Genomic DNA, 25,871 nt, shown 5'->3' with positions numbered 1-25,871 from the left:
CAGAACCATTCCCAGGATTTCCTGCCAACTCCTGACACTGTTGGATTTTTCCCAACCCCTGGGATGGAATTTTGGGATGGACATTTCCAATTTTGGGATGCTTTTGGTCATCTTGGTTATCTCCATGGGTTTTTCCATGGATAAATGGCAGAGAGCAGGTGCTCACAATGAGTTTTATTTTAAAATTGATTTTAAAATTTATTTAAATTTTAAATTTAATTTTTATTTAAATTTTAAATTTCATTTCATTTTTATTTAAAATTTATTTTAGGGAATCAAAGGAGAAGCTGGATCCAAGGGAATGATGGGACTTTTCGGGAGCAGAGGACCCGTGGGACAGAAGGTGAGTTCCAAACTTGAGGCATCTCCTGCCAGGATTGAGGTGGAAAATCCCATCCTGGTTTTCCCATGGGATGTAATCCCTCATTCCCTCCCCAAAATTGCTGAAATTATTGAGGCTCTGGAAAAGCAGCTGCACTTTTCCAGGAAAATCTGAACATTTTAATGGAGCAGAGCACTCTGGGATCTTTCCCAGGCTGGAATGGTCAGTAAGGAGTTGCTGGAATGTCAGACACCAAAAACGCCCAAAAAACCCAAAATTCAGGAAAATCCAGCACAGAAAATCCAGCAGAAAATTCAAATTTTTCACCCAAAAATTCCAATTTTTTTTCCCTAAAAATTCAAGTTTTTTTGCCTGGGTATTCCAGGATTCCAGGATGGAGCTCAGAGATGTTCTCCAAGCCGGTGAAATCAATTGTTTTCCAGGTGGGATATTTGGGATATCCCACTGCCCTTGTCCCTTTTCCGGAATTCCTACAGCATTCCCTGTTTCCAGAGGGGTCTCAGCTCTATCCCAGGGTAACTCATCCCCGCTTTCCTTGCAGGGAGAGCCAGGAGAACGGAGCTCGCCGGGATCTTCCGTGAGTCGGGAAAATTCCTGCCTTTCCAAACCCAGGGCCAGGAATTTGGGAAAGGGTGGGAAGAGGCCGTGGGAACCCAGAGCTGCTCCCCAAAGTCCGTGTTTCCCGGAGATTTTTTTTAAAGTTGGATAAAATTCCTCGCATTTCGTTTGCCAGGCTGGACTCTGATGAAAAATCCTCCATAAAAATTAATCCGTGGAAAATAACCCCGTTAAAATATTCCAAAAAAAATAACCCGTGAAAAAAGCCCCATTAAAATGCGCCAGAAAAAATAATCCATGAAAAAATAATCTGTTAAAGTAATCCAGAAAAAAATAATCCATGAAAAATTATCCATGAAAAATAACCCATTAAAATATTCCAAAAAAAATAACCCGTGAAAAAAGCCCCATTAAAATGCGCCAGAAAAAAATAATCCATGAAAAATAACCCACTAAAATGGTCCAGAAAAAAATAATCCATGAAAAATAATCTATGAAAAATAATCCATGAAAAATAACCCAATTAAATGCTCCAGAAAAAAATAATCCATGAAAAAATAACCCGTTAAAATATTCCAGAAAAAAATAATCCATGAAAAATAACCCATTAAAATGCTCCAGAAAAATAATCCATGAAAAATAATCTATGAAAAATAATCCATGAAATATAACCCATTAAAATGCTCCAGAAAAAAAAATCCATGAAAAATAACCCAATTAAATGCTCCAGAAAAAAATAATCCATGAAAAAATAACCCGTTAAAATATTCCAGAAAAAAATAATCCATGAAAAATAACCCATTAAAATGCTCCAGAAAAATAATCCATGAAAAATAATCTATGAAAAATAATCCATGAAAAATAACCCATTAAAATGCTCCAGAAAAATAATCCATGAAAAATAATCTATGAAAAATAATCCATGAAAAATAATCTATGAAAAATAATCCTTGAAAAATAACCCATTAAAATGCTCCAGAAAAATAATCCATGAAAAATAATCTATGAAAAATAATCCATGAAAAATAACCCATTAAAATATTCCAAAAAAAATAACCCGTGAAAAAAGCCCCATTAAAATGCGCCAGAAAAAAATAATCCATGAAAAATAACCCATTAAAATGCTCCAGAAAAATAATCCATGAAAAATAATCTATGAAAAATAATCCGTGGAAAATAACCCATTAAAATATTCCAAAAAAAATAACCCGTGAAAAAAGCCCCATTAAAATGCTCCAGAAAAAAATAATCCATGAAAAATAACCCATTAAAATGCTCCAGAAAAATAATCCATGAAAAATAATCTATGAAAAATAATCCATGAAAAATAACCCATTAAAATGCTCCAAAAAAAATAACCCGTGAAAAAAGCCCCATTAAAATGCTCCAGAAAAAAATAATCCATGAAAAATAACCCAATTAAATGCTCCAGAAAAAAATAATCCATGAAAAATAATCTATGAAAAATAATCCATGAAAAATAACCCATTAAAATGCTCCAGAAAAAATAATCCATGAAAAATAACCCAATTAAATGCTCCAGAAAAAAATAATCCATGAAAAATAATCTATGAAAAATAATCCATGAAAAATAACCCATTAAAATATTCCAGAAAAAAATAATCCATGAAAAATAATCCATGAAAAATAATCCATGAAAAATAACCCAATTAAATGCTCCAGAAAAAAAATAATCCATGAAAAATAACCCAATTAAATGCTCCAGAAAAAAATAATCCATGAAAAAATAACCCGTTAAAATATTCCAGAAAAAAATAATCCATGAAAAATAATCTATGAAAAATAATCCATGAAAAATAATCCATTAAAATGCTCCAGAAAAATAATCCATGAAAAATAATCTATGAAAAATAATCCATGAAAAATAACCCATTAAAATGCTCCAGAAAAAAATAATCCATGAAAAATAACCCAATTAAAATGCTCCAGAAAAAAATAATCCATGAAAAAATAACCCGTTAAAATATTCCAGAAAAAAATAATCCATGAAAAATAACCCATTAAAATGCTCCAGAAAAATAATCCATGAAAAATAATCTATGAAAAATAATCCATGAAAAATAACCCATTAAAATGCTCCAGAAAAAAAAAATCCATGAAAAATAACCCATTAAAATGCTCCAGAAAAATAATCCATGAAAAATAATCTATGAAAAATAATCCATGAAAAATAACCCATTAAAATGCTCCAGAAAAAAATAATCCATGAAAAATAACCCAATTAAATGCTCCAGAAAAATAATCCATGAAAAATAATCCATGAAAAATAACCCATTAAAATGCTCCAGAAAAAAATAATCCATGAAAAAATAACCCGTTAAAATATTCCAGAAAAAAATAATCCATGAAAAATAATCCATGAAAAATAACCCATTAAAATGCTCCAGAAAAATAATCCATGAAAAATAATCTATGAAAAATAATCCATGAAAAATAACCCATTAAAATATTCCAAAAAAAATAACCCGTGAAAAAAGCCCCATTAAAATGCTCCAGAAAAAAATAATCCATGAAAAATAACCCATTAAAATGCTCCAGAAAAATAATCCATGAAAAATAATCTATGAAAAATAATCCATGAAAAATAACCCATTAAAATGCTCCAGAAAAAAAATAATCCATGAAAAATAACCCAATTAAATGCTCCAGAAAAAAATAATCCATGAAAAAATAACCTGTTAAAATATTCCAGAAAAATAATCCATGAAAAATAATCTATGAAAAATAATCCATGAAAAATAACCCATTAAAATGCTCCAGAAAAAATAATCCATGAAAAATAACCCATTAAAATGCTCCAGAAAAAAATAATCCATGAAAAATAACCCAATTAAATGCTCCAGAAAAAAATAATCCATGAAAAAATAACCCATTAAAATGCTCCAGAAAAAAATAATCCATGAAAAATAACCCGTTAAAATATTCCAGAAAAAATAATCCATGAAAAATAACCCAATTAAATGCTCCAGAAAAAAATAATCCATGAAAAAATAACCCGTTAAAATATTCCAGAAAAAAATAATCCATGAAAAAATAACCCGTTAAAATATTCCAGAAAAAATAATCCATGAAAAATAATCCATGAAAAATAACCTATTAAAATACCCATTGTTGGAAAACCAGCCTGGATATCAGGGATCACAGCCAGAGGTTTGTGGAAGAAATTCCTCTCTGTGAGGTTCGGGATGTCCTGGTGCAGAATTCCCAGGAAAATTATGGATGCCCCAACCCTGGAAGTGTTGGACAGGGTTTGGAGCAACCTGGGATAGAGGGAGGTGTCCCTGCCCTTGGGATGGGCTTGGAGGTCCCTTCCCACCCAAAACATTCCACAATTCCATGATTTTGCATGAAGGAACGCAAGAAAAATACGTTTATTTAATGTTTTTAATGCCTTTGGTGTATTCGCCCCAAATGGAAAAGTCTCCAAGCTCCAAGGACTCTCAGGATCATGGAATTATGGAATATTTGGGGTTGGAAAGGACCCACCAGGATCATCAGCTCTTAAATTAAGGGCCCAAACCCCAAATTTCCAAGGTTGTCCAAAGAAATAAATCCCCACTGATTCCTGGTCACAGCCACGGAATTATTGACAGGCCTGGAATCCCGAGTGGGAATTGCTCCCTGAGGAAATGCCCTCATCCAATTAGTAATTTTATTAATTATTATTGTTTTTAATAATTATTAACAACCTTCTTGAGGATATTTATGAGGATATTTAGGATATTTATTAAATATTGAGGATATTTATGGAATTGTTTTTGGCTCCATGAGGTGAATCCATCCAGGAATGGAGCAAAGGTTGCTGAGTGCAAAGGGATCCTGGTTTTCCCTGGAATTTTGGGAATAATCATTCCCACAGAGTGGTGTCCTGCCATCCACCATCTGAGCAAAGCCAAGGAATTTTCCTTTTGGAAATATCCTGGGATTCCAAGCTGGGGTTTGATCCCACACCACATTCCCAAAATTGCCAAAGCCAGATCCCAGCTGGGACGCTGCTGGAGGATCCATGATAAATTCTGGAATTCATCCCGCCTCTGCCAGATTCACTTCCCACTGGATTTCTGGAAGATTTAGGGAATTCCCACCCATCATTCCCATCCATTCAGGGACCTGAGGGAGGATCCTGATGGGAATTCAGCTCCCACTTTGATTATTCCATCCCTGAGTGATTCCCGAGCTGTCCCTCATTCCCAAATCCCCTTTTCCCGAGGACAGAACTCCCATCCTGCCTGGATCCAGCCCCAAATCTTCCAGGCAGAGCCTCGTGCTCCTCATTTTCCTTCATTTCCCTCTAATCCCGTCTTTTATTCCCACAAATTGCCCACAATTGCTGCTCCTGCTGAACTCCCTGGCAGCGATTCCGGCGCCCTCATCCATTTACTCTCCCGATTTTTCTGATCCCTGGAAGTTCCCAACAGAGCTGACAGCATCCATGTCCTCTCCCTGCAATTATTCCTCGGAAAATTTCAATGGATCCTCTTGACTTCCCACACGGGTTCGGTTTTGATATTCCGGGCTCCTCCTCCTCCTCCTTCCCCCTCTTTTCTAAAAGCTCTGCTCCCTTTTTATTTTGCTGTTCCTGCCTCGCTTCCCTCTTTTATGTTCCAATTGCTGCCTTTTATTCCCATTAACTCCTCATTTGGATCATGGGCTCGGGCTTCCAGCTCCTCTTCTTTATTCCCTGTGATTGTGCATTAAAATAACCATGGGTTAACCCATTATTCTCCCCAAAACTCTGGTTTTTAAGGCACTTTTCCCTCGTTTCTTGGTTTTCCAGGGATTCTGAATCCCTGGAAAAGTCCAGCAGGAGTGGGAATGGTTTCTAAGCAGGAATTTGAGTTTGTGGCGGATATTAAGTGTCCCAGAAAAATTGGGATCACACAGAATCCTAAAATGCTGAGGGTTGGATCATTCCAGATCCTCTCATTCCAAACCCCGTGCCAAGGGGAATTTTCCCCCAAACCGGGCAATTCCCACCCCAAACACCAAATTTTTGGAGGTGAGAAGTTGCTCAAAACTGCACCAAATAAACCCAGGGCTAAAAACCAGGGCTGGAGCTCCAGGGTGGAAATTCCATTTCCATCATCCCATCAAATATTGAGGAGCAGGAGCCCAGGAGGTGGAAAAGCTTTAACTCCTCATTTGGATCATGGGCTCAGGCTTCCAGCTCCTCTTCTTTATTCCCTGTGATTGTGCATTAAAATAACCACGGGTTAACCCGTTATTCTCCCAAAAACTCTGGTTTTTAAGGCGCTTTTCCCTCGTTTCTTGGTTTTCCAGGGATTCTGAATCCCTGGAAAAGTCCAGCAGGAGTGGGAATGGTTTCTAAGCAGGAATTTGAGTTTGTGGTGGATATTAAGTGTGCCAGGAAAACTGGGATTACACAGAATCCTAAAATGCTGAGGGTGGGATCATTCCCTTCCAGATCCTCTCATTCCAAACCCCGTGCCAAGGGGAATTTTCCCCCAAACCGGGCAATTCCCACCCCAAACACCAAATTTTTTGAGGCGAAAAGTTGCTCAAAACTGCACCAAATAAACCCAACCAAAACCCAGGGCTAAAAACCAGGGCTGGAGCTCCAGGGTGGAAATTCCATTTCCATCATCCCATCAAATATTGAGGAGAGGGAGCCCAGGAGGTGGAAAAGCTTTAACTCCACATTTGGATCATGGGCTCGGGCTTCCAGCTCCTCTTCTTCATTCCCTGTGATTGTGCATTAAAATAACCACGGGTTAACCCGTTATTCTCCCAAAAACTCTGGTTTTTAAGGCACTTTTCCCTCATTTCTTGCTCCCTGTTTTGGTTTTCCAGGGATTCTGAATCTCTGGAAAAGTCCAGCAGGAATAGGAATGGTTTCTAAGCAGGAATTTGAGTTTGTGGTGGATATTAAGTGTCCCAGAAAAATTGGGATTACACAGAATCCTAAAATGCTGAGGGTGGGATCATTCCCTTCCAGATCCTCTCATTCCAAACCCCGTGCCAAGGGGAATTTTCCACCAAACCGGGCAATTCCCACCCCAAACACCAAATTTTTGGAGGGGGGAAATGAGCTCAAAACTGCACCAAATAAACTGGGATTACACAGAATCCTAAAATGCTGAAGGTTGGATCATTCCAGATCCTCTCATTCCAAACCCCGTGCCAAGGGGAATTTTCCACCAAACCGCGCAATTCCCACCCCAAACACCAAATTTTTTGAGGTGAAAAGTTGCTCAAAACTGCACCAAATAAACCCAACCAAAACCCAGGGCTAAAAACCAGGGCTGGAGCTCCTGGGTGGAAATTCCATTTCCATCATCCCATCAGATCCTGAGGAGCGGGAGCCCAGGAGGTTGAAAAGCTTTAACTCCACATTTGGATCATGGGCTCGGGCTTCCAGCTCCTCTTCTTTATTCCCTGTGATTGTGCATTAAAATAACCACGGGTTAACCCGTTATTCTCCCCAAAACTCTGGTTTTTAAGGAGCTTTTCCCTCATTGTTTGGTTTTCCAGGGATTCTGAATCCCTGGAAAAGTCCAGCAGGAGTAGGAATGGTTTCTAAGCAGGAATTTGAGTTTGTGGCGGATATTAAGTGTCCCAGGATAACTGGGATCACACAGAATCCTAAAATGCTCAGAGTGGGATCATTCCCTTCCAGATCCTCTCATTCCAAACCCCGTGCCAAGGGGAATTTTCCACCAAACCGGGCAATTCCCACCCCAAACACCAAATTTTTGGAGGGGAAATGAGCTCAAAACTGCACCAAATAAACCCAGGGCTAAAAACCACGGCTGGAGCTCCAGGGTGGAAATTCCATTTCCATCATCCCATCAGATCCTGAGGAGGTGGAAAAGCTTTAACTCCACATTTGGATCATGGGCTCGGGCTTCCAGCTCCTCTTCTTTATTCCCTGTGATTGTGCATTAAAATAACCACGGGTTAACCCATTAATCTCCCAAAAACTCTGGTTTTTAAGGCACTTTTCCCTCGTTTCTTGCTCCCTGTTTTGGTTTTCCAGGGATTCTCAATCCCTGGAAAAGTCCAGCAGGAGTGGGAATGGTTTCTAAGCAGGAATTTGAGTTTGTGGTGGATATTAATCTCCCAGGAAAACTGGGATCACACAGAATCCTAAAATGCTGAGGGTGGGATCATTCCCTTCCAGACCCTCTCATTCCAAACCCCGTGCCAAGGGGAATTTTCCACCAAACCGGGCAATTCCCACCCCAAACACCAAATTTTTTGAGGCGAAAAGTTGCTCAAAACTGCACCAAATAAACCAAACCAAAACCCAAAATGTCTGGAGCTCCAGGGTGGAAATTCCATTTCCATCATCCCATCAGATCCTGAGGAGCAGAAGCCCAGGAGGTGGAAAAGCTTTCAGGAGAAGTTTGGGAATCCATCCTCCCTCCTTTTGATGTGTGCCTTCAAAGGGCTCCATCCTTTCGGGGGAGCATCCCGATGGATTCCCTGCTCATTCCCTGCTCATTCCCTGCTCATTCCCTGCTCATTCCCTGCTCATTCCCTGCTCATTCCCGGCTCATTCCCGGCTCCAGCAGGAATTTTGGCCCCGGAGGATCCGAGGTTTCTCTGCCTGCGTCACAGGGTGGGTGACTCAGCCTCCCTGCGAAGGTTTGAATCCCAAATCCAAAAATCCGGAGCCTGTTTCCAGCATTCCTGCAGTAATTGCCTTTAAATTGCCATTTAAATTTTAATTTACTCCCATTTATTGTCCGGCCTTGGTTTCCCTGGCACGACACCGGGATGGAAATCCGAGGGAATAAATTTCCATTTGGCCGCTTTGCGTTTTCTTCTTTCTTTTTTCTCCCTCTTTAAATTCCTCCAATCCCGTCTTTTCCCTGTCCTAGGAAAGCATCACCTCCATGAACTTCTTCCCTTTCAGGCCGTGCTCAATCCCAATTTTAAACCTTCCAATCCACATTCCAAAATCTCTCCAGCCCAGAAAAAGCAGCAAACCAATTATAGAGAGATAAAACCCAAGTCTAATTCTTATTTATGTGTTCTGAACTAAGCAGGCCAGGCTTAGACCCAGTTTTCCAGCATATCCTGATTATTTTAAACCTTCCAATCCATATTCCAAAATCTCTCCAGCAGGAAACCACTTATATAGAGATTAAATCCAGGTCTAATTCTTATTTATGTGGCCAGGACTAAGCAGGCCAGGCTTAAACTCAGCTTTCCAGCACATCCTGATGATTTTAAACCTTCCAATCCACATTCCAAAATCTATCCAGCCCAGAATAAGCAGGAAACCAATTATAGAGAGATAAAACCCAGGTCTAAATCTTATTTATGTGTTCTGGACTAAGCAGGCCAGGCCAGGCTCAGACCCAGTTTTCCAGCACATCCTGATAATTTTAAACCTTCCAATCCATATTCCAAAATCTCTCCAGCAGGAAACCACTTAGGGAGAGATAAAACCTGGGTCTAATTCTTATTTATGTGGCCAGGACTAAGTAGGCCAGGCTTAAACTCAGCTTTCCAGCACATCCTTAAGATTTTAAACCTTCCAATCCATATTCCAAAATCTCTCCACCCCAGGATAAGCAGGAAACCACTTATATAGAGATTAAATCCAGGTCTAAATCTTATTTATGTGTTCTGGACTAAGCAGGCCAGGCCAGGCTTAGACCCAGTTTTCCAGCACATCCTTAAGATTTTAAACTTTCCAATCCATATTCCAAAATCTCTCCAGCCCAGAATAAGCAGGAAACCAATTATATAGAGATTAAATCCAGGTCTAAATCTTATTTATGTTGCCTGGACTAAGCAGGCCAGGCTCAGACCCAGTTTTCCAGCACATCCTGATAATTTTAAACTTTCCAATCCATATTCCAAAATCTCTCCAGCAGGAAACCACTTAGGGAGAGATAAAACCTGGGTCTAATTCTTATTTATGTGGCCAGGACTAAGTAGGCCAGGCTTAGACCCAGTTTTCCAGCACATCCTGATTATTTTAAACCTTCCAATCCACATTCCAAAATCTCTCCGGCAGGAAACCAATTATAGAGAGATAAAACCCAGGTCTAAATATTATTTATGTGTTCTGAACTAAGCAGGCCAGGCCAGGCTTAGACCCAGTTTTCCAGCACATCCTTAAGATTTTAAACCTTCCAATCCATATTCCAAAATCTCTCCAGCCCAGAATAGGCAGCAAACCAATTATAGAGAGATAAAACCCAGGTCTAAATCTTATTTATGTTGCCAGGACTATGCAGGCCAGGCTTAGACCCAGTTTTCCAGCATATCCTGATTATTTTAAACCTTCCAGTCCATATTCCAAAATCTCTCCAGCCCAGGATAGGCAGCAAACCAATTATAGAGAGATTAAATCCAGGTCTAATTCTTATTTATGTTGCCTGGACTAAGTAGGCCAGGCTCAGACCCAGCTTTCCAGCACATCCTTAAGATTTTAAACCTTCCAATCCACATTTCAAAATCTCTCCAGCAGGAAATCACTTAGGGAGAGATAAAACCTGGGTCTAATTCTTATTTATGTTGCCTGGACTAAGTAGGCCAGGCTCAGACCCAGTTTTCCAGCATATCCTGATGATTTTAAACTTTCCAATCCATATTCCAAAATCTCTCCAGCCCAGAATAAGCTGGAAACCACTTATATAGAGATTAAATCCAGGTCTAAATCTTATTTATGTTGCCTGGACTAAGCAGGCCAGGCTTAGACCCAGTTTTCCAGCACATCCTGATTATTTTAAACCTTCCAATCCACATTCCAAAATCTCTATAGCCCAGAATAAACAGGAAACCACTTATATAGAGAATAAATCCAGGTCTAAATCTTATTTATGTGTTCTGGACTAAGCAGGCCAGGCCAGGCTTAGACCCAGTTTTCCAGCATATCCTGATGATTTTAAACTTTCCAATCCACATTCCAAAATCTCTCCAGCCCAGAATAAACCACTTATATAGAGATTAAATCCAGGTCTAAATCTTATTTATGTGTTCTGAACTAAGCAGGCCAGGCCAGGCTTAGACCCAGCTTTCCAGCACATCCTTAAGATTTTAAACCTTCCAATCCACATTCCAAAATCTCTCCAGCCCAGGATAAGCAGGAAACCAATTATAGAGAGATAAAACCCAGGTCTAAATCTTATTTATGTGTTCTGGACTAAGCAGGCCAGGCTCAGACCCAGTTTTCCAGCACATCCTTAAGATTTTAAACCTTCCAATCCATATTCCAAAATCTCTCCAGCCCAGGATAAGCAGGAAACCACTTATATAGAGATTAAATCCAGGTCTAAATCTTATTTATGTGTTCTGGACTAAGCAGGCCAGGCCAGGCTTAAACCCAGTTTTCCAGCATATCCTGATTATTTTAAACCTTCCAATCCATATTCCAAAATCTCTCCAGCAGAAAACCACTTATATAGAGATTAAATCCAGGTCTAATTCTTATTTATGTTGCCTGGACTATGCAGGCCAGGCTTAGACTCAGCTCTCCAGCACATCCTTAAGATTTTAAACCTTCCAATCCACATTCCAAAATCTCTCCAGCCCAGAATAAGCAGGAAACCAATTATAGAGAGATAAAACCCAGGTCTAATTCTTATTTATGTGGCCTGGACTAAGCAGGCCAGGCTCAGACCCAGTTTTCCAGCACATCCTGATAATTTTAAACCTTCCAATCCATATTCCAAAATCTCTCCAGCAGGAAACCACTTATAGAGAGATTAAATCCAGGTCTAAATCTTATTTATGTTGCCAGGACTATGGAGGCCAGGCCAGGCTTAGACCCAGTTTTCCAGCATATCCTGATTATTTTAAACTTTCCAATCCATATTCCAAAATCTCTCCAGCCCAGAATAGGCAGCAAACCAATTATAGAAAGATAAAACCCAGGTCTAAATATTATTTATGTGGCCAGGACTAAGCAGGCCAGGCTCAGACCCAGTTTTCCAGCACATCCTGATAATTTTAAACTTTCCAATCCATATTCCAAAATCTCTCCAGCAGGAAACCACTTACATAGAGATTAAATCCAGGTCTAAATATTATTTATGTGTTCTGGACTAAGCAGGCCAGGCCAGGCTTAGACCCAGTTTTCCAGCATATCCTGATTATTTTAAACCTTCCAATACATATTCCAAAATCTCTCCAGCAGAAAACCACTTATATAGAGATTAAATCCAGGTCTAAATCTTATTTATGTGGCCAGGACTATGCAGGCCAGGCTTAGACTCAGCTTTCCAGCACATCCTGATTATTTTAAACCTTCCAATCCATATTCCAAAATCTCTCCAGCCCAGAAAAAGCAGGAAACCAATTATAGAGAGATAAAACCCAGGTCTAAATCTTATTTATGTGTTCAGGACTAAGCAGGCCAGGCTTAGACCCAGCTTTCCTTCAGCATATCCTGAAGTGAGTTTAACTTTTCCTAAAACCATCTGGGTTTTAGGAAAAGAAAAAAAATTAAAAAAAAGAAAAGAAAAAAATAAAATAAAAAAAGAAAAATAATGAAAAAAAAAAGAAAAAAAGAAGAAAAAAAAAAGAAAAATAAATCCCAGATTCCTTCTCAGGAGGAGAAGGATCTCATGGAAAGCAGGAAGATGAGTTGGACAGGAAAACATGGAAAACCTGGCACTGGAGATAATTGGGATAATTAAGAGAAGTATTAAAGCTTAAATTCAATTTAAATTAAATTAAATTAGGAGAACTCTAATTAATGTCAGGGTTTTTAGTGCAAAAAAAATACTTTTGAGCCATTCCTGGTTTGATCCCAGCTCCCAGCTCCTTCAAAACTCCAGGCACTTGAAGGTATCCTGGATTTGTGGGATTTAACCACCACACAAATGGTTTATTGCCCTCCAATCTGTCCCAGCAAACAGAAATATTCCCATTTTCCCGGGGTTTTATGGTTTATTTACGTCCCCAGATGGAATTTTCTATTGAGTGTGTCAATAAACAGTTACCAATAAAGAGATATCAGTGCCTGGGATATGGAGGAACATGGATTTCCCCTGATCCAGGGAGTCCCTGGCACACAAATCTGATTTTATTTTTATCTTAATGAATTTGTTTCCTTCCAACAACCACAGCAAACAAATTCCAAGCAGAGAATTCCACTTGTTCAGCTCCTGATTTACCCAAGCAGCCAATTCATTCTCCCCTGAGAGGGGCTCAAGTGGGGATAAATCCAATTTTTTCCTTCACATCCAAGTGCTGAAAAATGCCATCAAAATTGCCCAGGATGGATGAGGAGACTGCAGCGATCTTGGGGGAAAAAAAATTAAAATTTAAAAATTAAAAAAGAGGATTTTTAGCAGGTTTATTTGCTGCCACAACAATGGGAGACTCCATGGAATGAGCTCCCAGTGCTGGATGCGGCTCCAGAAGCCAAAAAATTCCACAATGGGATAAAAAACCTGCAGCCCCCTTAAATAATTCCTGAAATCCCTGTTCCCATTCCCAAGCCCATGCAAATCTCCCTGCCTGGAATGACCCTTTTGCTGCCACAACTTCCCCAGCTGGAATTACAAATTCATCCCCTCCCAGGTTTTGTTTGCCAGGGATTTTCAATCCATGGAATTGGGGTGAGGAATGGGAGAGAAATCCCACCCTCAGGCCTTGGGGCTGTTCCTGGGGGAGCTTCTGCCCTTGGATTGAGGAGTTCTAGAGCTGGGATTCCATCCTGGACTGTGCTCATCCCTTTTCCCTGGAAAAAACGGGCTCTGGAATGAATTTTTCCCAACTTTCTGGCAGGGTGCAGCAGGACTGGATGGGAAGAACGGGATCAAGGGAGCCAAAGGGGACAGAGGCCTTCAGGGACAGAAGGGGAAGCCGGTGAGTGGAAGGATTGTTGGGAATGTGGATCCCACACTCCTGTTGGGCCTTCCTGGATCCCACATTCCTTTTAGTACTTTACTGGATCCCACATTCCTGTCTGTGCTTTCCCAGATCCCACATTCCTGTTGGGCCTTCCCAGATCCCACACTCCTATTGGGCCTTCCTGGATCCCATATTCCTGTCTGTGCTTTCCCAGATCCCACATTCCTGTCTGTGCCTTCTTGGATCCCACATTCCTCCCTTCTCCTTCCCAAATCTCACATTCCTGTCTGTCCTTTCTGGGATCTCACATTCCTGTCTGTGCTTTCCCAGATCCCACATTCCTGTCTGTGCCTTCCCGGATCCCACATTCCTGTCTGTGCTTTCCCAGATCCCACATTCCTGTCCTTTCTGGGATCCCACATTTCTGTCTGTGCTTTCCCAGATCCCACATTCCTGTCTGTGCCTTCCCAGATCCCACATTCCTGTCTGTGCTTTCTGGGATCCCACATTTCTGTCTGTGCCTTCTGGGATCCCACATTTCTGTCTGTGCTTTCCCGGATCCCACATTTCTGTCTGTGCCTTCCCAGACCCCACATTCCTGTCTGTGCCTTCCCAGACCCCACATTCCTGTCTGTGCTTTCTGGGATCCCACATTCTTGTCTGTGCTTTCTGGGATCCCACATTCCTGTCTGCTCCTTCCCAGATCCCACATTTCTGTCTGTGCTTTCTGGGATCCCACATTCCTGTCTGTGCTTTCATGCATCTCACACTCCTTCTGGTACCTTCCCAAATCTCTTTTGGTACCTTCCCACATTCCTGTCTGTGCCTTCTGGGATCCCACATTCCTCCCTTCTCCTTCCCAAATCTCACATTTCTGTCTGTGCTTTCCCAGACCCCACATTCCTGTCTGTGCCTTCCCAGATCCCACATTCCTGTCCTTTCTGGGATCCCACATTCCTGTCTGTGCCTTCCCAGATCCCACATTCCTGTCCTTTCTGGGATCCCACATTCCTGTCTGTGCCTTCTGGGATCCCACATTTCTGTCTGTGCTTTCCCGGATCCCACATTTCTGTCTGTGCCTTCCCAGACCCCACATTCCTGTCTGTGCCTTCCCAGATCCCACATTCCTTTTGGCGCTTTCCTGGATCCCACATTCCTCTCTGCTCCTTCCCTGTCTCCTCCTTCCCAGACCCCACATTCCTTTTGGGCCTTCCCAAATCCCACATTCCTGTCTGTGCTTTCCTGGATCCCTTACTCCACTCTGTGCCTTCCTAGATCCCACATTCCTGTCTGTGCTTTTCTGGATCCCACATTGCTCTCTGTGCCTTCCCAAATCCCACATTCCTTTTGGGCCTTCCCAGATCCCACATTCCTGTCTGTGCTTTCCCAGATCCCACATTTCTGTCTGTGCTTTCTGGGATCCCACATTCCTGTCTGTTCCTTCCCAAATCCCACATTCCTGTCTGTGCTTTCCTAAACCTAACATTCCTGTCTGTGCTTTTCTGGATCCCACATTCCTGTCTGTGCCTTCCCAAATCCCACATTCCTTTTGGGCCTTCCCAGACCCCACATTCCTTTTGGGCCTTCCCACATCCCACACTCCTGTCTGTGCTTTCCTGCATCTCACGTTCCTTTTAGTACTTTCCCAGATTCCTCTCTACTCCTTCCCAAATCCCACATTTCTGTCTGCTCCTTCCCAGATCCTACATTCATTTTGGGCCTTTCCAAATCCCACATTCCTCTCTGATCCTTCCCAGATCCCACATTCCTTTCCCTTCCCACCCCTTAAAGGCCTCAGGGTCTTCCTCAAGGTCTTTCCCAAATCCTGGAAAAGTCTCCAATGCACATCCTGGCCTGGTTTTTAGGACTTGTCCTCCTCCCATTCCCAGCACGTCCATATCCCAAAATTTCTTATTTATCCCGTGTTTCCCAGTCTGAGTTTTCCCCTGTTTCTTACCAGTGCCCAAATTTCAATTCCCCTCACACCCCAAGCCTGATGGAGATCAGGAAACCAAGGAATCCTTCACTAAATCCCTCATGGATTTCCTGGGATCAGTTCCCTCACAACAGGGAGGCTCCCATAAAAACTCCCAGCATGTGACTGGGATTTTGGCCCGTAATTCCTGAAAATTCATCTCCTTTGTCCTTTTTTTCCATGTAGGGAGGGAAAGGTGACCCTGGGACCGCCGGTGACACCGGGCAGAAAGGGACAAAGGTAGGACATGGATGAGATCCTGGGAAATCCCATTCCTTGGGATGGGAAGGTGGTGGAACAGCTTTGGATGGCCCTGCATGGATTGGGAGCTGGAGAAACCTTCTCCAGAGCTCCTTCCAGCCTCAACCACTCCATGATCCTGGGAAATAAAGGCTGGGACGAGCAGGGATGGGGAGGGAACTTCCAGCAGGCCCAGAATTCCTCCTCTGCCCTCATTCCCTGTGATCTCCTCAATTCCCAGGGCCTGCGGGGCCTTCCAGGCCGGACCGGCACTCCCGGAGCCAAAGGTGCCAAGGTGAGCCAAGCCCAGCCAAGCCCAGCTTCCCATCCTGCTCCAAACTCCCCACCCATTCCCAGGAAAGCTTTATCCATGGAATTCTGCGGAATCTGCCTCATTTCTGTGGGAAAATCCCTCTTGTAAGGCCTGTGAAGAGCAGGGAATCATGGATCAGGAGGCTTTAAGGTTTGCAGGGAACTTTGGGATAATCTAGGGTTAAAAATGAAACTAAACCCAGCCCAAATCCTTCCTGATCCAGGAATCCTGAGGAATCCACATAATTTTTGGGGGAAATCCCTCCTGGAAGGCCTGTGATCTGAAATCCAGCCCAAATCCCCCCTGATCTGTGGCACAGAATCCTGAGGAAACCACCCAATTTCTGAGGGAAAATCCCTCCTGGAAGGCCTGTGAAGAGCAGGGAATCACAGATTGGGAGGTTTTAAGCCTTGCAGGGAACTTTGGGATAATCTAGGGTTAAAAACAAAACTAAACCCAGCCCAAATCCCTCCTGATCCAGGAATCTTGAGGAATCCACCCCATTTCTGAGGGAAAAATCCCTCCTGGAAGGCCTGTGAGGAGCAGGGAATCACAGATCGGGAGGTTTTAAGCCTTGCAGGGAATTTTGGGATAATCCAGGGTTAAAAAATAAACTAAACCAAACCCAAATCCCTCCTGATCCAGGAATCTTGAGGAATTCACCCCATTTCTGAGGGAAAATCCCTCCTGGAAGGCCTGTGATCTGAAATCCAGCCCAAATCCCTCCTGATCTGTGGCACAGAATCCTGAGGAAACCACCCCATTTCTGAGGGAAAATCCCTCTTGGAAGGCCTGTGAAAAGCAGGGAATCACAGATCGGGAGGTTTTTAGGCTTGCAGGGGACTTTGGGATAATCCAGGGTTAAAAAATAAACTAAACCAAACCCAAATCCTTCCTGATCCTAGAATCTTGAGGAATCCACCCCATTTCTGAGGGAAAATCCCTCCTGGAAGGCCTGTGATCTGAAATCCAGCCCAAATCCCTCCTGATCTGTGGCACAGAATCCTGAGGAATCCACCTCATTTCTGTGGGAAAATCCCTCCTGGAAGGCTATGAAGAGTAGGGAATCACAGATCGGGAGGTTTTAAGGTTTGCAGGGAATGCTGCGATAATCTAGGGTTAAAAACTTAACTAAACCCAGCCCAAATCCCTCCTGATCCAGGAATCTTGAGGAATCCACCCCATTTCTGAGGGAAAATCCGTCCTGGAAGGCCTGAGAAGAGCAGGGAATCACTGATCGGGAGATTTTAAGCCTTGCAGGGAATTTTGGGATAATCCAGGGTTAAAAAATAAACTAAACCAAACCCAAATCCCTCCTGATCCAGGAATCGTGAGGAATTCACCCCATTTCTGAGGGAAAATCCCTCCTGGAAGGCCTGTGATCAATCCAGCCCAAATCCCTCCTGATCTGTGGCACAGAATCCTGAGGAAACCACCCCATTTCTGAGGGAAAAATCCCTCCTGGAAGGCCTGTGAAGACCAGGGAATCACGGATCAGGAGGTTTTAAGCTTGCAGAGAACTTTGGGATAATTTAGAGTTAAAAACTAAACTAAACCCAGCCCAAATCCTTCCTGATCCAGGAATCCTGAGGAATCCACACAATTTCTGGGGGAAATCCCTCCTGGAAGGCCTGAGATCTGAAAAACAGCCCAAATCCCTCCTGATCTGTGGCACAGAATCCTGAGGAAACCACCCCATTTCTGAGGGAAAAATCCCTCTTGGAAGGCCTGTGAAGAGCAGGGAATCACAGATCGGGAGGTTTTAAGGCTTGCAGGGAATTTTGGGATAATCCAGGGTTAAAAAATAAACTAAACCAAACCCAAATCCTTCCTGATCCTAGAATCTTGAGGAATCCACCCCATTCCTGAGGGAAAATCCCTCCTGGAAGGCCTGTGATCTAAAATCCAGCCCAAATCCCTCCTGATCTGTGGCACAGAATCCTGAGGAAACCACTCAATTTCTGAGGGAAAATCCCTCCTGGAAGGCCTGTGAAGAGCAGGGAATCACAGATCGGGAGGCTTTTAGGCTTGCAGGGAATTTTGGGATAATCCAGGGTTAAAAAATAAACTAAACCAAACCCAAATCCCTCCTGATCCAGGAATCCTGAGGAATCCACATAATTTCTGGGGGAAAATCCTCCTGGAAGGCCTGTGATCTGAAATCCAGCCCAAATCCCTCCTGATCTGTGGCACAGAATCCTGAGGAAACCACCCCATTTCTGAGGGAAAATCCCTCCTGGAATGCCTGTGAAAAGCAGGGAATCACAGATCGGGAGGTTTTAAGCCTTGCAGGGAATTTTGGGATAATCCAGGGTTAAAAACGAAACTAAACCCAGCCCAAATCCTTCCTGATCCAGGAATCCTGAGGAATCCACATAATTTCTGAGGAAAAATCCCTCTTGGAAAGCCTGTGAAGAGCGAGGAATCACTGATCGGGAGGTTTTAAGCCTTGCAGGGAATTTTGGGATAATCCAGGGTTAAAAAATAAACTAAACCAAACCCAAATCCTTCCTGATCCTAGAATCTTGAGGAATCCACCCCATTTCTGAGGGAAAATCCCTCCTGGAAGGCCTGTGAAGAGCAGGGAATCACAGATCGGGAGGTTTTTAGGCTTGCAGGGAATTTTGGGATAATCCAGGGTTAAAAAATAAACTAAACCAAACCAAACCCAAATCCCTCCTGATCCAGGAATCTTGAGGAATTCACCCCATTTCTGAGGGAAAATCCCTCCTGGAAGGCCTGTGAAGAGCGAGGAATCACAGATCGGGAGGTTTTAAGCCTTGCAGGGAATTTTGGGATAATCCAGGGTTAAAAAATAAACTAAACCAAACCCAAATCCCTCCTGATCCAGGAATCTTGAGGAATTCACCCCATTTCTGAGGGAAAATCCCTCCTGGAAGGCCTGTGATCTGAAATCCAGCCCAAATCCCTCCTGATCTGTGGCACAGAATCCTGAGGAAATCACCCCATTTCTGAGGGAAAATCCCTCTTGGAAGGCCTGTGAAAAGCAGGGAATCACTGATCGGGAGGTTTTAAGCCTTGCAGGGAATTTTGGGATAATCCAGGGTTAAAAACTAAACTAAACCAAACCCAAATCCCTCCTGATCCAGGAATCTTGAGGAATTCACCCCATTTCTGAGGGAAAATCCCTCCTGGAAGGCCTGTGAAGAGCGGGGAATCACAGATCGGGAGGGTTTTAGGCTTGCAGGGAACTTTGGGATAATCTAGGGTTAAAAACGAAACTAAACCCAGCCCAAATCCCTCCTGATCCGTGGCTTAGCAACGGCCTGGGCTCAGGTCTAAATTGGTGCCCGGCTCTTATCATCACCATTAGCTCCTTATCAGTAAACAACATCTAATGAGCCTTAATGGGCTTTTTATGGAGGGATTGGGAAGCTTGATAAGAGAAATGGGAGCTGTTGGTGACAGAGGCAGTGTTGTGGTTAATATTGTGGTTGTAATAATTTTTAAATTAATATTATTTTTATTATTGTTGGTATGAACATTCGGATTCATCAGCCCCGCTCCATTTGGTAACTGAATTTTTATCTGGGGAATTCCCCACCTACTTCCCTCCAGGAGAGTTTGGAGTTGGGATAATCTCCAGTTTTAAGGATTCCCAATTATCTTGGTTATGAGTTAAATTAGTGTTAGTTTGTTAATTTGTCTCATTCGGTATTAGTTAAATTTTAGTGATCTGAAATTTCTGGGCTGAGGTGAGACTTCATCTCAGAGTATCACCCCTGGGTTATCCCTTTCCTCGCTTTTCCAGAGTTTTCCCGTTTTTTGGGGGATTCTTTGTCCTCACAGCCCCTCCACTGCTTTTCCATCCACAGGGAGAAGTTGGCAGTGCTGGAAAACCAGGAATTCCAGGATTTAATGGACAGCGTGGACCAAAGGTGAGGATCTGAACCATCCCAGAATCATGGAATGCTTTGGGAAGGGACATTAAAGGTCATCCCACAAGAGTTTTCCCAGAAGTTTTCCCAAATCCACCTCTAGAAAATGCCCATTTCTTCCTAAGGGCATCAATTGGATTTTCCTGGATCTGTTCCCATAAATCAGCACGGATTGGGTGAAGATTCTTGGATCTTGGGATTGGGATCTTTACTCACATCCTCAGCTGAGTTTGTCCATCCCAATCCCAGGATCTTTTCCATTTTTATGGGAATTTTCCCTCTCCTGGAATACCACCAGTGCCCAGACTGAGGTGACACTCAGTAAATAGTTCTAATCCAAGAAAAAACCAGTTAATTCCCAAAATCCCAGCTTTTCCAAGCTCACGTTAGCCATGATTTTACCTTGGCTCCCTCCACCTTTGGAAAATGCCCTTTTCTTCCTAAGGGCATAAATTGGATTTTCCTGGATCTGTTCCCATAAATCAGCACGGATTGGGTGAGGATTCTTGGATCTTGGGTTTGGGATCTTTACTCACCTCCTCAGCTGAGTTTGTCCATCCCAATCCCAGGATCTTTTCCATTTTAATGGAATGCTTCACAGGCTCTTTTCCATTTTAATGGGAATTTTCCCTCTCCTGGAATACCACCAGTGCCCAGACTGAGGTGACACTCAGTAAATAGCTCTAATCCAAGGAAAAACCAGTTAATTCCCAAAATCCCAGCTTTTCCAAGCCCATGTTAGCCATGATTTTACCTTGGCTCCCTCCACCTGTGGAAAATGCCCTTTTCTTCCAAAGGGCATCAATTGGGTTTTCCTGGATCTGTTCCCATAAATCAGCACGGATTGGGTGAGGATTCTTGGATATTGGGATTGGGATCTTTACTCACCTCCTCAACTGAGCTCATCCATCCTAATCCTAATGCTCCACAGGCTGTTTTCCATTTTAATGGGAATTTTCCCTCTCCTGGAATACCACCAGTGCCCAGACTGAGGTGACACTCAGTAAATAACTCTAATCCAAGGAAAAACCAGTTAATTCCCAAAATCCCAGCTTTTCCAAGCCCATGATTTTACCTTGGCTCCCTCCACCTGTGGAAAATGCCCTTTTCTTCCAAAGGGCATCAATTGGGTTTTCCTGGATCTGTTCCCATAAATCAGCCTGGATTGAGTGAGGATTCTTGGATATTGGGATTGGGATCTTTACTCACCTCCTCAGCTGAGTTCATCCATCCCAATCCCGATGCTCCACAGGCTGTTTTCCATTTTTATGGGAATTTTCCCTCTCCTGGAATACCACCAGTGCCCAGACTGAGGTGACACTCAGTAAATATCTCTAATCCAAGGAAAAACCACTTAATTCCCAAAATCCCAGCTTTTCCAAGCCCATGATTTTACCTTGGCTCCCTCCACCTGTGGAAAATGCCCTTTTCTTCCAAAGGGCATCAATTGGGTTTTCCTGGATCTGTTCCCATAAATCAGCCTGGATTGAGTGAGGATTCTTGGATATTGGGATTGGGATCTTTACTCACCTCCTCAGCTGAGTTCATCCATCCCAATCCTAATGCTCCACAGGCTGTTTTCCATTTTTATGGGAATTTTCCCTCTCCTGGAATACCACCAGTGCCCAGACTGAGGTGACCCTCAGTAAATAGTTCTAATCCAAGGAAAAACCAGTTAATTCCCAAAATCCCAGCTTTTCCAAGCCCACGTTAGCCATGATTTTACCTTGGCTCCATCCACCTGTGGAAAATGCCCATTTCTTCCAAAGGGCATCAATTGGGTTTTCCTGGATCTGTTCCCATAAATCAGCACGGATTGGGTGAGGATTCTTGGATATTGGGATTGGGATCTTTACTCACCTCCTCAGCTGAGCTCATCCATCCTAATCCTAATATTCCACAGGCTGTTTTCCATTTTTATGGGAATTTTCCCTCTCCTGGAATACCACCAGTGCCCAGACTGAGGTGACACTCAGTAAATAGTTCTAATCCAAGGAAAAACCAGTTAATTCCCAAAATCCCAGCTTTTCCAAGCCCATGATTTTACCTTGGCTCCATCCACCTGTGGAAAATGCCCTTTTCTTCCAAAGGGCATCAATTTGGTTTTCCTGGATCTGTTCCCATAAATCAGCACGGATTGGGTGAGGATTCTTGGATATTGGGATTGGGATCTTTACTCACCTCCTCAGCTGAGTTCATCCATCCCAATCCCGATGTTCTACAGGCTGTTTTCCATTTTTATGGGAATTTTCCCTCTCCTGGAATACCACCAGTGCCCAGACTGAGGTGACACTCAGTAAATAACTCTAATCCAAGAAAAAACCAGTTAATTCCCAAAATCCCAGCTTTTCCAAACCCATGATTTTACCTTGGCTCCTTCCAGGGCGAGCCAGGAGCCTCAGGGAGCGACGGCGCCTCGGGAATTCCTGGGGAGAAAGGAGAAAAGGTTGGTGCTGAGCACGCTGCCATTTCCAAGGAATAAATCCCACATCCATCAGGTGCAGTTAACAAAATTTAACATTTTCCACATCGCTGGTTGCCCTTTCCAGAGGGGAAATGTCAACTGGCTGGAATGTTAGGGTTGGGAATGCAGTTGGAAAAGGGCAAGAGAGAGAGTTCTCCCTAAATTCCCTTCTGTGCATGGATAAAATCCCAGGAGGAGCCAGTTGGGTGTGAGGAGAAGCCATCCAGAGGGGCTGGGATTCACTTGGCAGAGTTATTCCACCACCATTCCCAGGGTAAATCCTTGGAATAAAAGTGGATCAGGCTGTGGCCACCTTGGCATGAGAAATGGGAAAGGTCTCCAAGCTGATCCCGAGTTCTGTTCCCATCTCCCTGAGGAATTCCCACCTGGATCACTCCCCACCAACCCCCCTTCTCAGCATTCCTTAATTTCCTGCTTTATTCTTAAAAAAAAAAAACCACCTAAATTTGTATTTTTCCATAGGGGAAAAAAATGGGATTTCTGTTAAAACAGTTAATTTTTAAGGACAAAAAAACAAACAAAATCTCAGCAGCCTCCATCAAATCTCTTGGCATTTTCCAGCCCCTCAGGTCCTTCCCACATTCCAGTCTCCAGTAGATTTGGGATCTTAAAGGATTTTATTGATAACAAATCCGTTCCCCATTCCCTGATGGTCGAGCACCTCCTGAAGTCTCTGGTTGGTGGCTTGGAGATCATTCCCAGGGAATTCTCATTCCCTTCCTCTCCTGGCCCTCTCCTCTCCCACGGAATTGTTTTCCACCACTGCTGGGTGTTGGATTTTTCCTTCTGCTGGGTTTCATGGGAATATTTTCTGTTCCAGCAGCTCCAGGAGAAAGCTCAGTGGTGAAAATGAAATTTTTAGGTTTGGGATCTTCCTTTTTCCTCGTTTTTCCCAGGGTTACAAATGAAAGGGTTCTGCTTAGGTGAGCTGGGAATTTAGGGATTCCAGGGAATAGTTGGATGGAAAGTCCAAGTCACCAAGGAAAGGTGGAGAGCAAAGGAATGGTGGGAGGTGTTCCCATATTCCCAGTGCCATGAAAGTGTTTGGATGAGGTTTGGCTGCCCCATCCCTGAAACCCCTGTGATTCCCAGGGAGCCAAGGGAGTTCCAGGATTGGGAGGATTCAAGGGACAAACGGGATGGCCTGGGAAGCCTGGAGGGGCCGGAGCAGCGGGACCTCGAGGGCCACAGGGAGAGCCAGGCCCACAGGTGAGCACGGGTCCTGAATCCCACAGGAATCCCACTGGTCCTGAATCCCACTGATCCCAAATCCCACAGGTCCTGAATCCCACAGGAATCCCACTGGTCCCGAATCCCACTGATCCCAAACCCCACAGGTCCTGAATCCCACAGGAATCCCACTGGTCCCAAATCCCACTGATCCCAAACCCCACAGGTCCTGAATCCCACAGGAATCCCACTGGTCCCAAATCCCACTGATCCCAAACCCCACAGGTCCTGAATCCCACAGGAATCCCAGCAGGTCCTGAATCCCACAGAAATCTCACAGATCCTGGATCCCACAGGAATCCCAGCAGATCCTGAATCCCAAAGGTCCTGAATCCCAGCAGGTCCTGAATCCCACAGGAATCCCAGCAGGCCCTGAATCCTACAGGATTCACAGGTCCTCAATCCCACAGATCCTGAATTCCACAGGCCCCAAATCCCACAGGAATCCCAGCAGGTTCTGAATCCCAGCAGGTCCTGAATCCCACAGGAATCCCACTGGTCTCGAATCCCACTGATCCCAAACCCCACAGGTCCTGAATCCCACAGGAATCTCACAGATCCTGGATCCCACAGGAATCCCAGCAGATCCTGAATCCCAAAGGTCCTGAATCCCAGCAGGTCCTGAATCCCACAGAAATCTCACAGATCCTGGATCCCACAGGAATCCCAGCAGATCCTGAATCCCACAGGTCCTGAATCCCACAGGAATTCCACAGGTCTTCACAGATCCTGAATTCCACAGGTCCCAAATCCCACAGGTTCTGAATCCCACAGGAATCCCACACGTCCTGAACCCCACGAGTCCTGAATCCCACAGGAATCCCGCAGATCCCAAATCCCACAGGAATCCCAGTGGGCCCTGAATTCCAAAAGTCCTGAATCCAACAGGAATCCCAGCAGGCCCTGAATCCTACAGGATTCACAGGTCCTCAATCCCACAGGTCCTCAATCCCACAGATCCTGAATTCCACAGGCCCCAAATCCCACAGGAATCCCAGCAGGCCCCAAATCCCAGTGATTCTGAATCCCACAGGAATCCCAGCAGGCCCTGAATCCCACAGGAATCCCAGCAAGTCCTGGATCCCACAGAATTCACAGATCCTGAATTCCACAGATCCTGAATCCCAGCAGGTCCTGAATCCCACAGGATTCACAGATCCTGAATCCCACAGGTCCTGAACCCCACAGGTCCTGAATCCCACATGAATCCCAGTGGGTCCTGAATCCCACAGGAATCCCACAGATCGTGAATTCCACAGGCCCAGAATTCCACAGATCCTGAATCCCACAGGAATCCCACAGGCCCTGAATCCCACAGATCCGGAATCCCACAGGAATCCCACAGGCCCTGAATCCCAAAAATCCCAAATCCCAGCAGGCCCCGAATCCCACAGGAATCCCAGCAGGCCCTGAGTCCCACAGGAATCCCACAGATTCTGCATCCCACAGGAATCCCATCAGGTCCCAAATCCCAGCAATCCTGAATCCCAGCAGCTCCTGAATCCCAAAAATCCCAAATCCCACAGGTCCTGAATCCCACAGGTCCTCAATCCCAGCACATCCTGAATTCCACAGGAATCCCACAGATCCTGAGTCCCACAAATCCTGAATCCCACAGGAATCTCACAGATTCTGAATCCAACAGGAAACCCAGCAGGCCCTGAATCTCACAGGATTCACAGAACCTGAACCCCACAGGTCCTCAATCCCACAGATCCTGAACCCCACAGGTCCTGAACCCCACAGGTTCTGAATCACACAGGAATCCCAGTGAGTCCTGAATCCCACAGAAATCCCAGCAGGCCCCAAATCCCACAGGTTCTGAATCCCATGGGAATCCCACAGATCCTGGATCCCACAGGAATCCCATCAGGCCCTGAATCCCACAGGTTCCAAACCCCACAGATCCTGAATCCCACGGAAACCCACAGATCCCAAATCCCACAGGAATCCCATCAGGCCCTGAATCCCACAGATCCTGAATCCCAAAAATCCCAAATCCCAGCAGGCCCCGAATCCCACAGGTT

At 43.9% G+C, this 25,871-nt stretch overlaps 1 protein-coding gene across 1 annotated transcript in view; it reads left to right on the top strand.

Moving 5' to 3' along the window:
- The window catches only part of LOC102072566 (uncharacterized), a 188,983-nt gene that overhangs the window by 140,976 nt on the left and 22,136 nt on the right, over window positions 1–25,871 (top strand). Inside the window, exons 70-77 of the mRNA XM_074540384.1 lie at window positions 272–343; window positions 885–920; window positions 13,637–13,717; window positions 15,864–15,917; window positions 16,159–16,212; window positions 20,067–20,129; window positions 22,513–22,575; window positions 23,707–23,823. Of these exons, the coding sequence (XP_074396485.1) occupies window positions 272–343; window positions 885–920; window positions 13,637–13,717; window positions 15,864–15,917; window positions 16,159–16,212; window positions 20,067–20,129; window positions 22,513–22,575; window positions 23,707–23,823 (540 nt within the window). The remainder of the gene's footprint in view (window positions 1–271; window positions 344–884; window positions 921–13,636; window positions 13,718–15,863; window positions 15,918–16,158; window positions 16,213–20,066; window positions 20,130–22,512; window positions 22,576–23,706; window positions 23,824–25,871) is intronic.

Source organism: Zonotrichia albicollis, chromosome 4, assembly GCF_047830755.1.
Source record: "Zonotrichia albicollis isolate bZonAlb1 chromosome 4, bZonAlb1.hap1, whole genome shotgun sequence".
Taxonomy (NCBI): Eukaryota; Metazoa; Chordata; class Aves; order Passeriformes; family Passerellidae; genus Zonotrichia; species Zonotrichia albicollis.
The sequence above is the reverse complement of the archived record's forward strand: the minus strand, read 5'-3'. Positions and strand labels throughout refer to the sequence as shown.